At 40.2% G+C, this 22,990-nt stretch overlaps 1 protein-coding gene across 7 annotated transcripts in view; it reads right to left on the minus strand.

Moving 5' to 3' along the window:
* Window positions 1-12,817: 12,817 nt before the first annotated feature.
* The window catches only part of LOC140616111 (thiamine transporter 2-like), a 42,186-nt gene continuing 32,013 nt past the window's right edge, over window positions 12,818-22,990 (minus strand). For all 7 annotated transcript variants that reach the window (XM_072796526.1, XM_072796525.1, XM_072796524.1 and 4 more), the window contains 2 exons: window positions 22,806-22,947; window positions 12,818-13,063 (listed from right to left, as the gene is read on the minus strand). In XM_072796526.1, the coding sequence (XP_072652627.1) occupies window positions 12,887-13,063; window positions 22,806-22,947 (319 nt within the window). In that variant the 3' untranslated portion in view covers window positions 12,818-12,886. The remainder of the gene's footprint in view (window positions 13,064-22,805; window positions 22,948-22,990) is intronic.

Here is a 22,990-nt window from a genome sequence, read left to right on the forward strand (position 1 = left end):
AAACAGTTTTGTGAGCAAGATATGTTTCTTTGGCACCTAGAGGAAACTAGAATTCAGTTAATCCTTGATAGCCATCATTCACTTGGAAGATACAAATGGAAATACAAGTGATATTTTATGATTCAGATCATGCGTAGTATTTAGAAAGATTTTAATATTCCAGAAGAGTCTATTTTCTGTTGACAAATATTCCCTGAGAAACCTCTAGATATAAAGACAGGTCTAAAGTGCTGAAGCCAGTTCAAAGATGGAGTAGATTTTGCCTTGGAGAGTCTTTGAGTGGGTCGGGTCACGGACAAAGAATTATAATCCAAGGCCAAGTGTGACACTTGCTGCAGGGGTTTCCATCAGAGGTGAGGAGGTAGTTCTTGAAAACATCTGTAATAGCCACTGAATCTTATGGCTTCTTGTTCCCTGTGGACTCCCCAGTGTACATTGTCACGTTTAGTCTATTTTGAACCAGAGCCAGAGGGTGGCAGATGTTATTGTCACTGCAATGGGAAGGTCGGCAATTATTGTCTTTGTATTAACTTCCCTCATCTTTTGCCACAAGGCACATGTTTCTCAGATGGACGAAGTACTGAAAACAACAAGATGGGTCACACTTTAAGGAAAAGATTTCTGCAGTTCAGTTGAGCTCAGGAAATATTTTCATTTCTCAATCTGATATTTTTCTCACTCTGTTTTCAAATCCTGATAGACCCCGCCTATATATTTCCCAATTATCCAGATAACCTAGATGAAGACCCATATTGACACTCAGATTACAGAGGGGAACATTCAAGAACTGAGATAAGATGCAGAATGTGTGCATGCAGAGTGCTCTTCCCATGCTTTCCAGTCCCTGGTACCAAGCCCTCGTGCGTGGATCCTGTCCTCTTTCCTTGTGAACTTTGTGATAGCTTCATGCAGTGGATATTAGTGTGGGCCATGCTCAGGAGGAAGAAGAGAGAGCTGAGTGTGTCAAGGAAAACAAGGAACCACACTGCATGCATGTGCCACATCATGTTGCCATACAACAGCAGCACGTTTCTTTCATTTAAGCATCAGGGATGACTCGTCACACAGATTCACCTAAGACACAGCATCCCTTTAGGCTTGTGGCTCAGGATCCTCATAAACACGTGTATTGTTGACGCTCATTGGGTATGCCCCAAAGAGTATATTCATTTGCCAGGGCTGCCATAACGAAGTACCATAGACTGGGTGGATTAACCAATGGGAACTTATTTTCTAACAATTCTGGAGGCTGCCAAGTCCAAGATTAGGTCCAAGTTCCTTGGCTTAAAGTCCAAGATGAAAGTGGCAACAGGTTTGGTTTGCAGCCTTTCTCTTTGGCTTGCAGATGACTGACTGCCGTCTTGCTCTGTCTTCACCTGGTCTTGCCTCTCTATACGTCTGTGTCCTAATTTTCTCTTTTTATACGAAGACCAGTCCTATTTGTTTAGGACCCAACTTAAGGACCTTTAACTTAATTACCTCTTTAAAGATCCTATCTCCAAATACAGTCACATTTTGAGGTACTGGGAGTTAAGACTTGAACATCTGGATTTTGGGGAGATGCAATTCAGTCCATAATAAAAGGGTAACAAAACATAGAGAAGTCTTATGCTTTGTCTTTCATTTATGTGGTTTGCTAGTGACCTATGTTTAATATAATATAGTCTTTGCTTTCTTTTTTTTTGGACAGTAGCCATAACTGATTTATACTTACCTTCTTTTCTTTTTTTTTCAAGTATTTCATCAGTTTATTTAAAATTTTTTTTATTGAAGTTCAATTTGCCAACATATAGCATAACACCCAGTGCTCAACCCATCAACTGCCCTCCTCATTGCCCATCACCAGTCACCCCAACCCCCTGCCCACTTCCCCTTCCAGTACCCCTTGTTCATTTCCCAGAGTTAGGTGTCTCTCATGTTTTGTCACCCTCACTGATATTTTCACTCATTTTCTCTCCTTTCCCTTTATTCCCTTTCACTAATTTTTATATTCCCCAAATGAATGAGACCATATAATGTCTGTCCTTCTCTGATTGACTTATTTCACTCAGCATAATACCCTCCAGTTCCATCCACATCGAAGCAAATGGTGGGTATTTGTCGTTTCTAATGGCTGAGGAATATTCCATTGTATACATAGACCACATCTTCTTTATCCATTCATCTTTCGATGGACCCCGAGGCTCCTTCCACAGTTTGGCTATTGTGGACATTGCTGCTATAATCATCGGGGTGCAGGTGTCCCGGCGTTTCACTGCATCTGTATCTTTGGGGTAAATCCCCAGCAGTGCAATTGCTGGGTCGTAGGGCAGGTCTATTTTTAACTCTTTGAGGAACCTCCACACAGTTTTCCAGAGTGGCTGCACCAGTTCACATTCCCACCAACAGTGCAAGAGGGTTCCCCTTTCTCCACATCCTCTCCAACATTTGTCTTACCTTCTTTTCTGTATCAAATTGTGACCTAACAAAGAGATCGTGTCTCACTGTCCCTCATAGGACCCAGCACAATGTTTAGCAAATAAACATTCAGTAACTGTCACTGTTTCACCCTGTTGCCTGGGTCCTTCTTTCACAAATTGATGTCAATACTGAGTAACAACAACTCAGCCAATACTGACAGCCTCCATCTTCCACCTACACTGCCTGAAAACACACTCACATTTCTACTGAGTGGGATGGAGAGATCAGGAGCCTAAGAAGTGTTACATTTTTGATGCTAGGAAGGCCAGGCATCCCAGAATTCTACCTGTCAACCTTGTCTTGTGGAAAACCTGCCTCAGGGAGTCCTCAGTGAGGAAAAGTTGGGTAAGATAGATGGATGGGACTCTCCCCTGCTGAGAATAGCTATGTAATAGGAAGTGGTTCTAAATGTGAAGCCTGGCAGGAGAAGTGTGAGTCAGAGATTGGAGACCATCCTAGAAGCTGAGAATAATTAAGGGGTTCAGGGTAGCCAGAGGACACTAGAGACTCAGCACTTTTGGATGTGGAAAAGGAAACAGAAACAGAGATGTGTGTGTATCAACTTAGAGTTTGAGGATGCTCATCTCAGACGCCCTCTGCAAACTCTATTTTCTGAGTCCCAAGGGGGAAAGAAGACTACCTTTGCAGGGGCTCCCTTTGGGGGTCTTAATTGACATGGCTACTCAACTCATGTTTCCTTTGGTGATTTTATTGCATTTGGTCACTTAAATCTATGGAAGCATCTATGTTTGTCAGAGTGACAAAGAAGTACCCTATGTGGACTTGTGTTGGAGTAAGAATATTCTTCTCCTGGGAGACAGATCCCAGGGGTTTCGCTTCCCTCAGGCTCAGCTTCCACCAGACTCATCTGGGAGCCCCTGTTTCCCTTCTCTCTCAGCTCACTGCTAAACCAACTATGATGGATCAAGAATCTGGAAGTTACACAGAAAAAGACCAGAGAGCATTATGGGAAATTAGCAGAAGAGGTGTTCAGGGACACATTTTATCCTGTGTGTGGAGTTAACTCCTTTGGACAATGCTGAGGGAGTGGTATGAAAGTTGCCCAGAAAAAAAAAAGGTTGCCCAGTTTGGTTATTTTAAATCTAATGCTCATTTTCCGACACTACATCTGAAAGCCTATTACGTAGTTTGTAGTGGCTGACAGACAGACTTCCATGGTGTCTACCATGACTCCAGTAGCACTTCTGGAAGAGCTGCAGAGGAGGGTATGGATGCTTCGTGAGGTGAGGGTTGAATGGAAAACACTCACGGACTACAGAGCTAATGGGAAAAGAGATGCGAGAGACCAAGGGCTTCCATTGCCTTTTGGAGTAATTCTCAGCAATGAGGCCATGACAGTCAAGCTCAACATGCAGTAGAAAAAGACCCTAGGAGTAGACAAAAAAGTGACCATCATAAATGATAAGCCTCAAAAGTGACCACGACCTTAAGTGGTCAAGTGGCTATGCAGGATCTGTATGAATATTTGCACACTCAGATTTCTGTTGCTAAGAGTCCATCAAGGGAGAGATTTGGGAAGAGTATAGTTTATGGCATTTAGCTGCTAGGATTGAGCCCCTGAATTCTTTGCTTCTTGATAGACCCACAGTGGATTAACCACTTGCTAATCCATCTATATCTATCGTAAACAAGGTATCTAGCTTTCAATTCATTGCTGTCATCACATATATACTATCTGCTTCATCTGTTGAGATTGAAATGTATTGTTCCCCAGGGATAGACAGTTTAGAGACTGGCAAGAAAAAAAGAAATGGGTCTTAAAACTTCTGCTTTATGAAAGGGAAATCCGTTTCTCAAGCTGCTTTGAAGTTTGGCAGAACGCATACAGGACACTGTGCAATTTATGATAATGCTAAGTGAAATGTCTTACCAACTTCTGTAGAAAGTAACTGCAATGGAAAAATCTCCATTTAGTTCTAAACTAGGTAAAATGGTCTCAACAGTACCACCAGGGGCACTGATGAAGGCTATAAATTAGAAACTAATAAAAGAATTGCACAACTTAAAAAAAAAAAAGAAATGGGTCTTTGAGGCTGATTTAGCATAATTTATTAAGATAACAGTTGCTTTGCATTTACAGAGATGACAATACAGTGGTAACAATGGGACATAAATAAACACAAAGTTAAAGGCATTTCAGGAAGGTAAGACATTAGCTGCCTCGATTCACTTTTATCAAGGACAAGGTTTGAATGGTAATTGATAGAGGAGACTGAACATTTATTACTTTGGTTGTTATTTATTCAATGCAGGCAGGATGACGGAAACCACAGAAATGTGGGATTGCTATGGGTTGGCGACAAGGCTCAGGTCATGCTTGAGACTTTAAAGTCAGAAAGGAACAAATAGAAAGGGAGGAGGAAGTATTAACCCACAGCATGGTTACCTGCAGCACCTCCCCAGAGGCCAAGCCCCTTGCTTAGGAGCAGCACTGCTTCTTGCAACAGCACTTCTGCTGGCAGCACTTCTGCTGGCAGCAGCCCTTCCCGCACCCACAGGAGCTGCACCCGCAGGAGCGGCGGCAGCAGCAGACCACGGGGACACTGCAGCAGCCCCCACAGCAGCCGCAGCAGCAGGGGCAGCAGGACGAGCAGCAGCCCACCCGGTAGCACCTGCAGGTGGTACAGCTGCCCCCGCAGCCCCCGCAGCCTCCGCAGCCTCCGCAGCCTCCGCAGCCCCCGCAGCCCCCGCAGCTACCACAGCCTCCGCAGCCACTGCTGCAGCCACCGCAGCCTCCACAGCCACAGCACCCCATGGTGTCAGTAGAGAGGACTCAGGAAGGAGTAGAGAGAAGAGAGACTCAGGGAGTGAGAGAGGTCTGATGCCACCTTCTGCTGGGGGCCCCTTATATACCAGCTCTGGGGGGAGCAGCAGGAAGACACATGACCACTTCCTTGTTGCTATTCGGCTCTATTTATGGGGGAGAATCACATCGTCTCTTATTTGCCTCCCTTTTAGATATCTTTGTCTTCATCACATGTTTATTTTTAAAATAAAACCTATATTCTAGTTTAACTTTGAAAAAACTGAAAGTTCTAGGGAATCATACTGGGAACCGGGAGCATGGTGAGGCTTTGGACAGGAATGGGCAGACAATCCATCTTTCCAGGATGCCTGTGTCTGTGGGGCTTGCAGACTATACCCTGGGCCAGGTGATCTGTGAGCTCTCAGGGGGTTGGCACAGTGAAGGCTGAGGTATAGTCCCTGACCTCAAAGAGATGCAAAAAGGAAGTAACACTGGGAGCTGGGGATGTGAAATTGGCAACAGGTTCAAAGGTCACCTTGAAGGCCAGATGCCATCATTGCAATTGTTGACCAAGCTGGAAAGTTCTACTCCCTACCTCTTCATGTGAAGCGTACCATTGTTCTTTCCCACCTCCGGGTCATAATGACTATTTTAAAAACAGAAATAAATCCTCATAAGAGTCTTTGTTTTCATGATGTAATTCTTGCTATATTTTGCTTTGGATGAGGAATTAATTTTGTCTTTGAGTAAATAATATCAGTTGATGTCTGAGAGATACCTTCTTGCTAAGTAGCCTGACCTAGGCAATCTTGAGAGCAGGGTGGGATTCTCGAGGAGTGCAGGTGCTGAGGCCAGAGATGCAAGGAGAGGCCCCACGTCAGGAGAAAAACAGTGTGAAACGTGGTGAGGTGTGCAGCTGTGGTCCTGGTGGGATTTGAGGGCTAGTGACCGACCAACAAGGAGGCTATGTAAACATAAGACAAGCAAAACAAGAGCACAGGTGGGCTCCTCATCACGTGTAGCTGTGGGAGGAGCACTCTGGCCTCTCAGGGAGCTCTGATCTTCATGGAGATCATTGGTGGCCAACAGATTCCCAGAACTACAACTTGTAACTGGCTTGCTGCCCAGAGCCTATTTTCCCAATCTGGCGAGGTGGTTCTTCAGGAATCTGAGTGAGGGGAAATGCTCTAAGGTCCCTGGAGGCATTTTGGCATTGTTATTCATGATCCCAAACTATTTTTATGGTGTTTGGACCAAAGCATACGTTTCAACCACCCGGGGGTGCTTGGACTGGGGTTGGGGGTGCAGTGGAGCAAGAGATAGAGAATAGGTTTGAGAGGTTTCAAAGAGGCACAGTCAACAGAATTCAGTGGACATCAGCTATGCGGCTGAGAGAAACAGGATTCAAAGCTGACATTTTAATGGATTGTCAACTGGATGGAGAAGGCACAGTGGAGGAATGTGGGGTTGGTGATTGGGCTGGAGAGATTATGCGCTGAGCCTGGGGCCTGGGACATGGCAGGTGCCTTGGGCCGGCTGTGGGAAGAGGATGGAGGGCGAGTTGGCTGTCTTGGATTTGGAGTGTAGAGGAGGGTCTAAACCGGAGGAAGGAATCCAGGAAACGCATATGAGGACTGAAGCCCTGGGTGTGGATGTGAGCTACGAAGGGAGAGGGGGTGGCGGGCGAGAGCGGAGAATCAGGTCAAGATTTTCAACAGACAACTTTCAGGGTTGAGGAAAAGAGGGTCATTTGGTTTAAAAATAGTCCACATCTCTTCGGAAGTACAGCTGTGAACATGCAACCTCGCAAGAACGAAAATGGCCCATTTAAGAGGTGGAAGCTACGCGACAGTAATAGATGCGAAAACAATTGGAAAGAAATCGGTTTGTTCAATTCGATTATTCATATGGACTCTACCTCTCAGAAGTTTCTGTTAGAAGCAGGGTGCTTTCAGCTGAATCTATGGACAGAAACCCACTGAGGAGAAGCAGAAAAGTTGCCGGCGGTCAGCGAGTGCTTTCTTAGCTCTGACTCTCAAAGGTCATCTATGCTTCTGGGGGAAATGAAGACCCCTCCAAAATGTTAGCACCTCTTGGTTTGCCTCCGAAATGACTTTAAGAAGGGAAGCTAAAATTAGCAAATGTATGGGGTTAAATATCACCCATGAGACTGTAAACAAGGAATAGCCCTGGCTGAGCTAATTGTGGAAAGTGCACTGTGGCAGCAATGAGGAAGAGCTCAGGGCATGTGTCCTGGGTCCCTCGCTCCATCACCATCCTCCTCAAGATGGTATATAAGGGGGTCCCCCAGTGGAAGGCGGCATCAGACCCCCCTCGACCTCTCCTGATCGCCCTCCTCACCTGTCCTGAGTCCTCTCTACTGACACCATGGGGTGCTGTGGCTGTGGAGGCTGTGGTGGCTGCAGCAGTGGCTGCGGAGGCTGCGGAGGCTGCGGAGGCTGCGGAGGCTGCGGTGGCTGCGGAGGCTGCGGAGGCTGCGGTGGTGGCTGTGGCAGCTGTACCACCTGCAGGTGCTACCGTGTCAACTGCTGCCCCTGCTGTTCTGGCTGCTGTGGCTGCTGCTGCAGCGTCCCCGTGGTCTGCTGCTGCCGCCGCTCCTGCGGGTGCAGCTCGTGCGGCTGCGGCTGCGGGAAGTGCTGCCAGCAGAAGTGCTGCCAGCAGACGTGCTGCTGCAAGAAGCAGTGCTGCTCCTAGGCGGCCGGTGTGCAGGTGTGCTGATGCCCATTCACGTGGTAAGACTTCCTCCTTCCCATTGCTCTTCCTCCACCTGATGGTCCGGAAAACACCCCTTTCCTGTCTTTATCTCCTGCCCAAAGTCCTTCCATCAGGAGACTCCCTGAACTAATCGAAACCATCTAATGGAAAAAATACTTATGCAGCCGAGCACCAGGGTAACTGTGCCAATTACTGATGAAATCATGATTCTGAATACTTTGATGGAAATATCCCCTGCCTTTCTTTCACTTCTGCCTTTTCCCACCTTTCCTTGTCATCATGCATAGTTTTTTTCCCCCTTTTCCTTCCTCGTCATTACATAATACTGCCTAGATTTCCTAATAAAATAAAAACTACAAGTCTATGAAAAGTGTTCTTTTTGTCTTTGTTGTGTTTGGGTGCATGGAATCCTGGTTTGTTCTGAAACTTGAGAGTGAATTTTTCTTTATACGAAGTTTTTTAAAAAAAAAATCCTTGCAGCTGCAGCAGCAGCAGCAGCAGCAGGTTCAAGGTGGTATAATAGGCCTGGCCAGGACTCTGGGGACAACCCTCCCCACACACAGTGAAACGTCAATCTCCTCCCAGCCTCCTCCCCCCTTTCAGCCCAGTGTGCCGACCCCCTGGGAGACACAGTCCCTATGTATTGATGTAAGGACAGGGCCCTTCAGCGGCAGCCCCTCAAGCTCTCCATGGACATTCCCATCGGGACCCAAAATACAGAATATAATGGTGGGTCTGAGACCCTTTGGGCTTTCCATGGGGTCTCCTTTGCTGACATATTCATTCTCTTTCTTCTCCTCTTTCTGTTTTTTGGTGTATGCAGTTTTCTTCTTACAACGGTTTCAGTACACCGCGATGTTCAATAACAGGCATTTGAAATGCTCCTACATAAAAATGCATTAGGTTGCCATAAATTTTGCCATTGCCTCTGTCTTCTCAACTACCTTCAGCAGAAGTAATAAATACGAAGAAGACCAGGGGAAAGGGAGTTTTCGATGCTTCTTTAAGGGAGGATGTCGTTTCTTCCACTGCTTCAATTTTGTTCACAAGAAGGATAATCTCTTCTTTTCTTCTTCCCTCCCTATTCCTTCTTTTCCAGTTTCTTTTTTTTTTCTTTCCCTTCCTCTCCCCTCCTTGTCCTTTCTTTTCCTTTTTTCTTTTTCTAATTATTTTCTACAGCTTTTTCCCACTGTGGAGTTTCTGCTGTTTTATTAGCGGTAGAGACCTTAGGCCGAGGAGATTTGAGATCACGATGGTTCAGTATTTTACACATGGATGCATTTGTGCAAAAAGTGGGGGGAGGAAGGTATGGCACATAACATGTTCCAATAAAATAAATTAACCACATAGCTGGGCTCAAAAACAAGATAAATATCTCTGTGGACCTAAACACAGAACAGAAATGCAGAATGCAAGGCAGTAGCAGTGGGTCTGGGTCCAGAAGTGGGCTATAGGCATGTGGAGAGTGGGAATATGATCCCAGAGATCAGAGATTCCATGCAGAGAGGGGATGATATAGCCAGGCTTGCTTTTGAGATTTGGTATCAGGGTATCAGGTATCAGCCTCCTTTGTCTTGAAAAATTCTATGACTCTCTCATGATATCTAATCTGAAAAAAATTTTTTGAAGATTTCCCAGTGGGGCTGCCTCATATGCCCAAGGATTTCTTTCTGCTACCGTCAAACTTATTATTCACTTTGGACTTAAATTCCAGATATCTCCAGATGGATTAAACTTTAGGCAACCTTTACTCTACAGAGAACACTGGACTCCAAATTATCATGAAACAATGGTAGTGTGTTCCACTACGACTGTTCCTGAATATCGAGTTGCTTCAATTAATTAGAACGCGTTTGCTCATACAGATCAAGTAAGAGTTTAGTTAACAGCTCATTTATTTCTTTTCTAGGGATACCAAGTAGCCAACACCACATGTCTCTGTGAGTTAGACTATTCTGACCGCTGCTTTAGCTCCATTGTCCATTATGGTAACCATACCCATCTTGTCTTTAGCAACTAAGTGCCTCCTGGTGGCCCCTGCCACACTAGGATCCCAAGATCTCCATTGTGTTTAAGTATTTTAGTTTATTGGTAACAATTCCCACTTAAATTATTGACCTACAGAGCAAAGCAACCACAGCGTTCTTCTAGAATGCTGGGCTGCTCTCACAAATGTATTCTCACAGTTATGTTAAAAGATGCATCTTCTGGATCCTCCCAAGCTGAGTGAACAAATCCACATGATAAATCTACTCTAACATTGTAATTTCCCTTTTTGAATACTTTCCTCTAAGCATACCAAAGCAGTTCTGGCATTTCAAGTTATTTAGTGTAGACCAACTGTGGCTTGGTGTTTCAGCTAACCAACCAAACTGGCAGCCCATATCAACAAATTTTGCTTGATCCAACTTTATGTTCCTTCTGTCATGATCCCGACAATCTTAAGATCCACTCCCACACATATTATCTAGATTTCTGTCTATAAAAACTGGGAGAATCATGTAGCTCCTTTGGAGTTTAATGCGTCTCCACACATTTTGTAGTTTATCTTTTGGTCTAGTTATAGGTTTAGAAGCAAAGATGGGTGGTAGGAGTGGGTCTGATGAGACTGAGCAATGCCTTGCTACCTCAGTGGATGCCATTACAGGACTTCCTTATTAGGCTAGGGTGGAAGGGCTGCTTCTAATGGCAAAGACTTGGCAGATCTAGGGCTTAGATGTTCCCAGCTTTATTGAAATCGGACCATATGTCTCCTCCATTCCAGTTTTCAGGATTCCATTCATTTCCAGTGAATGTCCTTACTTTATCAGAAGACACCTTGCAAGGTTAGGAGTTCATTTTGCTTTGTAAATCAGCCAATTGAAGAGTGAGACATTGGGTTTGGTTATCAGAAATCTCAGCTCTGTGGCTGTAGGAGATAAGGGTTTATTTCAGGGAAGATATTAGAGCTTTCAGGTCATGAATGCAGCGCTTGAGCTGGGAATTTGAAATCCTGAGCTCATTCTTTTTTCTCCCTTATTGTCTTCAGTGCTGTCAGGAGCAACCAGCCAATTCCATTATTCTCTTTAGCTTAACTAAAATAGTCTAAGTTGACAAATACACAGCAATTTTGAACCTTACTTTCTATTGGTATTTGTCCTAGGTTGAATATTATATCTCCCCACTCCCTAAATTTATATTAATCTAGAACTTATAAATATGACTTTATTAGGGTTGACCCTAAATCCAATATGATTGATCTCCTTATGCTAAGAGGGGACTTTAGACATAGAGACACAGACACATAAGGAGAATATCATGTGACAACAGAGGAACCGATTGGAGTGATGTGTCTACAAGCCAAATGGTAAGAATTGCCAGCAACTGCTAAAAGCTAGGAAGAGGCAAGGAAGGATCTTCCCTAGACCAAGTTTTCAGAGAGAAAGTATGGCCCTAACAACACCTTGATCTCAGACTTCTAGCCTCCAGAACAGTGAAAAAAGAAGTTTAAAATGACTCAGTTTGTGGTAATTTGTTATAAGAACATTAAGAAACTAATATAGTATTTGATTAAGAGTGTCCAATCGTGATACTTGTGTGTCTAAAACCACATCATGCCATAATTACTAGTGTCTTCTTTATGACTGGAAACAGATTCATAATGGCTTTAAATCTAGCTAGATCAGATAACCAGTTCCAGAAACTTCAGAAAAGTTTCTTTGTTCTTATATATCTGTCCTCTACAACCACTAACTTGGTACTGAAATCTGTATCAATCAAGAGTCAACCTGAGAAACAGAACCAGCGGAGAAATATATTAAAAAAAAATATTTCAAGGAGTTGGGTTACTTGATTGTGGGGGCTGGGGCGGCCAAATCCAAAATTCATAGGGCAGGCTATCAGAATGGGTAGGCTAGAACTATTAGGCATGTCCTCATCCAGATTATCTTGGGTAGTCTCTCTCTCTCTCCCTGTCTTTTTTTTTTTTTTTTTAATTCATGAGAGACACACACACACAGAGAGGCAGAGACATAGGCAGAGGGAGAAGCAGGCTCCATGCAGGGAGTCTGATGTGGGACTTGATCCCGGGACTCTGGAATCACGCCCTGAGCCAAAGGCAGATGCTCAACCGCCGAGGCATGCAGGCATCCCAAGGGTAATCTCTCTTAAAGTCAACCGTGAACTTTGATCATATCTGCAAAATACATCACAGCAATACCTCGATTAGTACTTGTTTGAATAAATAAGGGACTTGGCTTAGTCACATTGACACAGAGACTCACAAATTGCAACAAACTTATAAATTAGTTTGAAAAGAATTGAAATCTTGACATTATCCAGTCTTTTCGTGTAGGATCATGGTAAAGTTTAATAATTTTTTTTCCTTAATTTTTTGGCCTCATTTTGTAGGAATTAAAAGATTTCCCCCATTCTAACTTTTTTTTTTTTTGGTAGTATACGAGTTTAATAATAATGGTCATCACATGTTGATCATTTACTATGCATCAGGCCTGCACTAGAAATTTCTTTATCTACTCCCTAAGTCAAAACAAATCACACTTTTATGAGGTTGGGGACAGACAGCCAATATATATATCATTCACGCTATGATATTTCATGTTTTTGTTCTTGTATGGTCCCATTTGTCTGATTTCCATGTCGTTCTGCGGTGGACTTGAAAGTGTTAAAACAGTATTTAGGATCCCAGTTGCTCACTGAGGCCATAAAGATGGCTGGTCTCAACTTGTTGACTTCAGTTTTGGTTGTTCTCAGTTTACCAGCCCGTAGCTGAGGGTTTGATGTGGTGTCGATGAGGTTAATGATAATCCTTCTCTTTTATGGTATCTTAATCTAGGACAAACAATTAAAATGCTATGAAGTGTAGCACCATATATTTTTAGAATCATCCATCCTTTGAGTCCATGGTAAGTAGGAGATATCAGGCTAAAACTGTGTTGTTACTGTGTTTGTATTAGAAATTGAGTCTTCTCGTTCACTTGGATTCTGACCAGTAGTAGACCTACAATGTTCCTTTCCGCATTTGGCTGAACAGATTATGTAAATACTTCTCATTAGGAAAATTCCAGCAATAATGGAAAAATAACTCCCATAAATTAAAAACTGAAAAAGAAAAAGAAAAAGAAATCAATGAATGACATTAAAATGGTTATTTAACAATAAAGGTCGGTAGGGACGCTTTACGGCTAGCTGGGAGATCTTAAAAAGGTCACGGATTCTCTTTCAGCCTCATTTTCTCAATTGTAAAATGAGGGTAATAACAATATTTACACATTTGTTGTGAGGATTAAATGTGTTATTACACATAAGGTATATAGAAGAGTACCTACACAGTAGAATTCAATCAATGTTAACTGTGTTTGTAGTTTTGAAACTCTCCATTAATATAGACTATATATAGACTTCCTTCTTGCTTTCCTTCTTTTTTCATATTCGCATTTAGTATATGAAATTGAGAGTTTTTTTCTTAGAATCTGACATGCTTGATGGAATTTCTATCCAAAAATAACAGTAATAAAAAGAAAGAATACAGTATTTCTACCCAAAATATTGAAATGATATTAATAATGGAAATTAGAACTCATATATGTTCTTAATGAGTAAGTTGAACATTCAACCATTTTTAATGATTTTCCTTAGACATACATATCAAGAGGTCTTGATTATGCTTTATCTTTAAAAAATTTATAGTAACTTTTAAATTTTTCGTTTGCATGGTATGAATTTTCCCTCCCCCCTCCAAACTTCACATGTCTTTATAATTTTAAATGTGTCTTCTGTAAATAGACTATGGTTGCAACCCTTTAAGAATCTAGCCTGAAAATATTTTTTTTGTTATTTTTATTTTTGTCCTGGTTTATTTAGCTTTGAATTGCTTAATTTTTATTTTTGGAAAATTATAAACATTCACAAAAGTGGATAGGACAGTATCCAAACGCCCACTAATCCCATGACCTGGTTTCATCAATCACCAGCAGCAGCCACTTTTGGTTCCCTAAGGCCCCAATCGCTTTCCCTTCCCCCTCGCAGATTAATTTGAATCCAGTATCACAGGATTGTAATAAATATTTCGGTTTGTATCTTTAAAAAAGAAGGATGTGCAAAAGCGTAACCACAAATCATGAAGACACCTAAAAAATTAACAATTGCTTAGTATCGTCTAGTCAGTACTCAAGTTTCTCTGCTTGTCTCATAATATTTTTAGCTTCTGGGTATGAATCAGGATTCAAATAAGATCCACACATTGTGATTGATTGCTGAATTTCTCAGGACACTATCGATCTTTTGAAAAATGTTATTTGTTGAAAAACTGTAATTTCCCAGATGCAGGTGTTTTTTGGTGGTAATCCTGGATGTCATGTAATGAGTTCTGCTTCCCCTATTTCCTGTAAATTGGCAGTTCAACTTATGAGCTAATTTATTATTTTAGTGACAACTCACATATTTGTATTTTTTTGCCACCATACTTTCCTTATTTTTTATGTTCCTTAATTTTCTCCTCCTTTCTTGAGCTCCTTCATGTAACTATTTTTCCATATACCATATTTTATTCCTCTCTTCTGCATAAAAATTGCATAATCTATTTCTAATTTTTTTCATGGTTCCACTTGAAATATTGACTCTTAAATAAGCAAAGCGATGGTGTATAAAGGTGATGGTGGTGGGAGTTGTCTGCCTTGGACACAGGCGATAAGTAGAGAGACCTACATGTAGAGAGTTTTAAGACTATAATAAAACTGATTAAAAGCCTGTGGCATCTCATTATTGTTATGCTGCAGCAATTTAAATAATGCTGTGATGAAATCCGCCTCCCTGCCAGATGGACTGCCACCCTCCTTGGTGTGCCACCTTAGGAGTCTAATCAATAATCAACAGCATGAAGATCCTTAGTTTTGAACATCTTCTATTGATACATTGTTGTCTGGTACTTGAGGCATCTTTTTAAAGACTCCTCAAGATATAGAATATAAGTGCTATTTTTATTTATTTATTTTTTAAAGATTCTATTCATTTATTCATGAGAGACATGGAGAGAGAGGCAGAGACACAGGTAGAAGGAGAAGCAGGCTCCTCTCAAGGAGCCCAATGTGGGACTCGATCCCGGGTCTCCAGGATCATGACCTGAGCCAAAGGCAGACGCTCAACCACTGAGCCACCCAGGTGCCCCTATTTTTTATTTTTAAAGATTTTATTTATTGATTTTAGAGGTGGGGGAGGGGCAGAGGGAAGAGGGAGAGAGAGAATCTCAAGCAGACTCCCCCAACAGGGGGCTTGATCCCAGGACCCAGAGGTGAAATCAAGAGTTGGATGCTTAACCGAATGAGCCACCCAGGTGCCCCTAACTATTATTCTTTTATTTATTTATATTTTTTCTGTTGTAGAAAAACATATAAGACCTTTATTAAATAAGTTTAGCTTTAAACACATGATTATTTGTATTTCAAATAAATAGCAGATCTTTATTTTTATTATATCCTGTTTCAGGAGTTAAACAGTGTACCAGACTTCCTTTTAAAGTTTTCCTGAGCTGATAAATTCTGCATGCATTGTGACTGAACTAAGAATGATTTTTTAATTTTCCACCAATTACCAATTACCTTGGTATTCTTGACTTGAGAAACCATACTATTACTATTTTAAATGATTAGTGTTTGTTCAGATTTACTCACACATTTACTTCTTTTTTTCACATTCCTTATTTTGGGAATACCTTCCTTTTGGGATAATTTTCCTTCTTCCTCAAGTGCATCCTTTAGAAATGGCTTTTGTAAAGATTTTTATTGATAATGCACTCATTCTATTTGTCTGAAAATGTTTTGCTCTCATTTTTAAAACGTACTTTCTCTTTGTCTATAGCGCTAGGCTGGCCAGTATTCTCGGCAACACTTAAAGCCATTGCTCTGCTGGCTTCCACTGGGAGCTACCAACAAGTCAATTGTCTATTATCATTTCTCTGTAGCTGAAGTTCTGTTTCTCTATTTTTAAGATTTATTTTTCTTTGGTTTTCTGCATTTGCCACAGTGTGTTTAGATATGAATTTCTTTTTTTTCTTACAATTAAGAAAATTTTTATTGGAGTTCAATTTTCCAACATATAGCATAACACCCAGTGCTCATCCTGCCAAGTGCCCCCCTCATCACCCAGTCACCCCAAACCCCCATCCACCTCCCCTTCCACTACCCCTTGTTCATTTCCCAGAGTTAGGTGTCTCTCATGTTTTGTCACCCTCACTGATATTTTTACTCATTTTCTCTCCTTTCCCTTTATTCCCTTTCATTTTTTTAAATAATAAATTTATTTTTTATTGGTGTTCAATTTGCCAACATACAGAATAACACCCAGTGCTCATCCCATCAAGTGCCCCCCTCAGTGCCCGTCACCCATTCACCCCCACCCCCCTCCCGCCTCCCCTTCTACCACCCCTAGTTCATTTCCCAGAGTTAGGAGTCTTCATGTTCTGTCTCCCTTTCTGATATTTCCCACACATTTCTTCTCCCTTCCCTTATATTTCCTTTCACTATTATTTATATTCCCCAAATGAATGAGAACATATAATGTTACTTACTTCTCTTTTTTTGAGATTTTGGGGGCTTCTTTCTTAATTTTGAGAATACATGCTATTGATTACTTTTGGAAAATTCTCAGAGAATATTTATCAGCTTCTCTCTACTACCTTTATTATCTCCTCATAGAACTTCAAATAGATATTTGTTTAATTTTCTCACTTTCATTTCCACATGTCTTAATTTTTCCACTTCTCTTTCTCTGTGCTGCATTCTTGGTGATTTCTTCACACTCAATAATTTTTCCTACATATTTAAGGTCCTAATTCTCATGAATTCTATTTTTTCCCAAATATTCACAATCATTCAAGATATATCTTGTCCCATTCTTATGTTATTATTTTCCTTTGTGTACAAACATCTTACTTTATATTCTAATGCTGATAATTCCTCCATCTCAAATCCTTGCTGTGTGATTCTGTTATTTATTATTTCAGTTGGCTTGCTCCTAGTACTTTATATCCAGTCATGATTTTGGATGTTTTTAAACATCATAATCTTATATTTGGTGGAATTTTATCTGAGGCAATTTTTTTTTTTTTTTTTTTTTTTAGGTTTCTATATAGAGGAACAGTCTTCCAGAGACCATTTGTTTTGATACCTACAGGTGCCTGGGGCCATTACCAACCAGAGCCTCTTTTAACTACATACTCAGCTTTAGAAAAAAAAATATTTAGGGCACCTGAGTGGCTCAGTGGTTGAGCATCTGGCTTTGGCTCTGGTTTGATCCTGGGGTCCTGGGATCAAGTTCCGCATTGGGCTCCCAGTAGGGAGCCTGCTTCTCCCTCTGCCTGTGTCTCTGCCTCTCTCTGCATGTCTGTCATGAATAAATAAATAAAATCTTTAAAAAAATAGAAAAAAAATGCTTAGCCTATAGACATTGGAACCCAGAATTATGTAAGTGCTGCTTATGAAAGCAAATTTCCAGGGTAAATTCCCTGATACCACCCAGATTCATCTTCTTTGTTGGCGTTTCCCCCATAACTTCATGTTTTGTTCTGTTTTTCTGCTCACTGAGGATGTAGCCCTTGGGGTTGCCACTAAAACCAAAATTCGAGGTCACTGGGAGAATCAGCAGATGCTCGAGCACATGATAGATTTAGTGCTTCCTTGTCTATCTGGTTTCCTGTTCCTGCTTTGACCTCTGAGGAGTGTTCTTATTTCTTACCAATTCAGCCACTTATTAAAAAAATCTTAAATTTATATCCAGGAGTTTTAGGTGCTTTGTAGTGTTAAGGATTTTTTTCTGATACCTAGTTTATTTATGCTATAATGGAAATAAGCCTTTCTTATTTTAATATTGTTAAAAGTCTATAACGTTTAATGGAAGTAAGTCTTTCTTAATTTAATATTTTTTAAAACCCTTGTTGACTTCAAACTTGGGGTTTCTTTTATATATTTTTTTTATTAGAGTTCGATTTGCCAACATAGAGTATAACACCCAGTGCTCATCCTGTCAAGTGCTTCCCTCAGTGCAAAACTTGGGTTTGAATGTGGACACCTGCCCTTCTTCTCCTTCAAATGCAATCCCTCAACCACATTCCTCTGAAGGTACTTGCCTCCGGACCATTTCCGCTAGAATAGGCAAGTGAGAAAACAAGACAATATCTGAGGGTCAGGACCCAAACTCACTGAAAATCCTAATAAGTAGTTATTTTGTTTGATAATGAAAATCTGCCCCCACCCCCGTTAAGCTATTCTTTAAGATTCCAAAATAGTTGATGAAATCGTAGGACCAAAATCCAACAGATCACACATCTCCCATGCTTGAGTTAATGAATGTGAACTGAAAACACTCATCTAAGCTATCTGGACTGGCAAATAGTCCACGCTTCAAACACATCTGAGAAATTTCAGATTTGATGTATGGGAGGCTGCCTGAAATCTGAACAAATCCCCATTTCATGCACTTAAAATAATAGCATCACTGTTCTACTTTTTGTGAAGTAATCTTTCTGTTTAGAGTGCCCCTTCTCTTATGAAGCCCTTTGGGGTTAAAACTAAAAATCCATTTTCATGATTCTAATTTTTATTTAATTTAAGGCAAACGAAAGTACCAGTTATCCTAGCTAGATAATCTAATGGAGTGTGTAATCAGGGGTCCATCTGGTCCCAAAGTGGCTGAGTGCAGTGGCTTCCTGCCAAGAGAGCTGGGGAGGATCATTTTGCATTTCTCAATGAGGACATGAAAGACAGAGCAGGGCAGCAGCTGTGGTTTTCATGACATCGAGGGGTCACTTTACACCAATGGCCTTTCTTTTTTCTTTTTCATGTGTCCTTGTTTGACTTGCTGGTGATGGCATTCAGGACAATCTACCCCCAAATATGACACTTTGGCATGGTGAATATTTTTTAACTAAAGGAATTTGAGACATGGCAGGTGCAGGAAGGACTTCCAGACCTTCCCTTGGAGCAAGTCATAAGACCCTAGTGTCTATACCCAGAGGAAAGAACAACCTTATCTCCAAAGATAAAGGGACGCAGAGAGGAATCTGAATGAACAGGCCATGTGAAGTTTCCCCAATTTACTATTCTTAGCTCATTTCCCTTTTGTTCTATCATATTTTTTTTCTCACGACTTTCCACTCTTTATCAAATCTAGCATAAAAACACTCAGGTTTGACTATTTCTTCAGGTCTTCATTTCCTTATGAAGGTTCCTGTGTTACATAAAACTTGTATCAAATACATTTGTGTGCTATTGTTAATTTGTCTTTGTTACAGAGACTCAGCTCAGAGCCAAATAGGGTGAGAGGAAACAGTATTTTTCCTCCCTGACGGTATCAACAGTTGCTTTTCCTATCTTAAGCTTCAAGACCCTCCAGGGAGGAGGTGGGTGAAAGTAATGAGATTCACGAATGGGAGGTGAATGAATGTCAACTCCCTCAATCAATAAGAAATCTATGGTTACCAAGGTGTTCCTCCTTCCAAGGGGTATCTCTGCAAATTGAGGGGTGGAACCAGGCAGACAGTGAGAGGGTTGGAGGGATATAACAGGTAACCAACTTGTGAATAGTTGGGCATTTTAGTGTGAAACTTGTTATTACATTTTTTTTATCTAATAAAGGGGATTATTTTTAAAGATTTAATTAATTAATTAATGAGAGAGAGAGAGCCCAAGTGAATGCAGGGAGAGGAGCAGAGGGAGAGGTAGACAGATATAATTTCCAGCAGACTCCCCAGTGAGCACAGAGTCCAATGTGGGGGTCGACCTCAAGACCCTGAGATTGTGGCCTGAGCTAAAACCAAGAGTTGGACATTTAACCAACTGAGCCACCCAGGCACCCCACAAAAGGATTATTTAAAAAAAAATAACCTTTTTTGAATTGTGTGATTATTCACCCACTCTCTCTAAAAGTCCCTCATATTTACAACTATGAATTTCACCTATTTTTTTTAAAAAGCAAAATTCCTCCAGAAAATTATTTTATATCATCAGTATACAACAGTATGTTCATCTGCTTTCACTAAAGATACACTTTCAAGTTATTGCTTCTTATATGACTAGCTAAATTACTCCTTAGCTTTTTTTCTAGATGAGGTAAAAAGATTTTTTTTTTTAGCTTTTCTCATGGGTCTTTTCCCCCTAGACTTTCAGTAATATTCAAAGATGTATATGGAACCTCTTTTTAAAATCTCTATGGTCTTTTAAATTGAAAAATATATAAAAAAACCTGTGTTGTGACAACAGGTTGAGAAGTAATGAGAAAATGGATGAATTAGTTCAGGATGTCTCAAAGCAGATTTCTTTCCACTTAATCTCGATGTCCTACAAAAATGCTGACTTAGGTTGTAGTTTATGTTTCTTAGATTCCAATATTTTAAAATGGCCCTTGAAATTATATTGAAAAGCTCATGAACAAGTGCATAATCAATGATAAATGAATATTTATGGTTGAGATTTGGGAATCATTAATCAATATACCTCTATACTCTTGGATCTCTTGAAGTTTAATTCATGTGTATTTAATTAGATTCCTACTCCAAATCAACTTTAAGAAGGCTGCTTTTCTTCTTTTTTTTAATATTTTATTTATTTATTCATGAGAGACACAGAGAGAGACAGGCAGAGTCACAGGCAGAGGGAGAAGCCGGCTTCCTGCAAGGAGCCGATGAAGGACTTGATTCCGGATCCCGGGATCATGCCCTGAGCTGAAGGCAGATGCTCAACCTCTGAGCCACCCAGGCACCCCAAGAAGCCTGCTTTTCAAAACCAGAAATCTACAGTAATACTTTTTTATCTGGGAAATGTTTTATAGAAATAGGATTTGTCTTCTGTTATGCCTTTGGACTGCATATTTTGTGCTTACCCTGCTCTGACCCTTGGGTAAACTAGTCCTTTATTTAGGAGTTGAATTTTACATTAAATAACATAAATAGAAGAATCTCAATGAAAATTGTTCTAGCATTAAGGATATTGGCAGAGACGATAAGAGGAGGTAGGTAGAAAGACAAAGATTTTAGAGGAATGCCCTGAATCTAGATATGCCTTGGTTGAGAAGATAAAACAATTTGAAAATCTTGAATTATCAGGGGAAACAAAGGTGAAGCTTGACTTTTTCTGCCAAATTTATTTTCACCTTCTGCTTTGGATGTTTGTGTGAATTGCCCAGAAAGGTCAAAGTGTATTGATTTTCCCACTAAAGAAAAATGCACCACGTATTGAGTACACTACAGGCCAGAAATGGTGCATTTTACAGGCAAGCATCTAATCTGTATAAGACCTCATGAAGTAGGTATTATATTCTCCATGTTACTGAAGAGAAAACTGAGACATTAAAAAAAAACTACATCTCTCGGGGAAGGATGAGCAAGTGGGTGGCAGGTACAAGTGAAATAAGATTGGCCATAAATTTGAGTGATGGATGCCTGGGACATCATGCCACTATTCTTTCTATTTTTAAGATATATTTGAAATGTTCCCAAATAAAAAAATTCTTAAGAAATCAATAATAAAAAATCAAGATTCAAATACATACTTTGTTGATTTCAAGCTTGTGCTCTCTTGATCACATCACATCATACACCTAGTGATTTCTAAAAAGCTGGAGAGCAAATTTCAAGCTAGATAATAAACCAGGAGTTTAAATTTTATTTTAGAAAGTAACAATTGATCCTTTTATGTTCTCAAAAAGGATTGAGTCTATAGTAATCTTAATTTTAATATTTACTCAATGAAGATCTCTTTCCTTCTACTGAACTACTGTGAGATTTAAATAGATTTCTTAAATATCCTGGTGTTACTCATTCAATTGTGTTTCCTGAAATAATTTTTTTCTCTTTTTGTTTTTATTTATTTATTTATTTTATTTTATTTTATTTTATTTTATTTTATTTTTTTTTTTAGTTTTTATTTTTTTTTTTATTTTTTTTTATTGGTGTTCAATTTACTAACATACAGAATAACACCCAGTGCCCGTCACCCATTCACTCCCACCCCCCGTCTCTTTTTGTTTTTAAAGAAGACGTTTCAATATTCTAAACATTTGCATTAGATATGTGTAGGGACTTGTAAGATTGAACATTTTGTCCATGAGATTGAGTAGGCTTATGAAATTTGTGAGCTAAGCATTAATAAGGTTGAATTTTAGCTATGGCAAGAAAAACCTGTGGAGCTTTGGGTAACGAGAGCCACTTCAGCTGGAATGACTTTTTGGGTCTATTTTAGGTAGTGCTTTCATTCTTTCACCTGCTTAATGAAAAGGTCACCTGTTTAATGAAAAAGTTTCCTAAAAAATAGAATGTATCTGAACTACATCATATTTATATAAAATTATAAAATTTTATAAAAAATTATAAATTATATAAATATATAAATTATGTAAATTTATATATTATTTATAAAATAAATTTATAAAAATTATAAAATTATTCCATTGAAGACACCATGCTAAATGAAGACAAGGCAGAAACAAAAGGCTATTGGTTCTATAATTTCATTTATATGACTTTCTAAAATGAAAAAGCTTTAGGGATAGAAAACCAATGTGTGGGTTGCTGGGGGGTACTGTGGAGAAAGGCAGCTAATGGCAAAGGGGCACTGTCTGGGTGAAGGCGTTGTATTTGATTTTCATGTGGTGGTGGCTACATAGCTTTTTTCCCCCCAAATTAATAGAACTGTATATAAATTTATTTATATGTCAATTTATTGTATGAGAATTATATCTCAGCAAGTCCAATTACTATGTCTAATAATATGTGTGTGTGTGTGTGTGTGTGTGTGTGTGTGTAGTTTTCAAAATATGCCTCTGTGTCAATGAAGACACAGAGGTATGCACTTACCTGTATGCTGACCGGAAGCCCCAGTCCCTGGTTGTCAACCACAGCTACAGTAATGACAGTCTGGATCACCAGGGCAATGAAGGTGTTGATTCCGAACACCAGGGCATAGCGTTCCACGCTGAGATTAACAGCAATCTGAAATCTAACAGTGTACAAATGGAAAGAGTTTTGAAAGCACACTATGT

Source organism: Canis lupus, chromosome 24 (genome assembly GCF_048164855.1).
Source record: "Canis lupus baileyi chromosome 24, mCanLup2.hap1, whole genome shotgun sequence".
NCBI classification, from domain to species: Eukaryota; Metazoa; Chordata; class Mammalia; order Carnivora; family Canidae; genus Canis; species Canis lupus.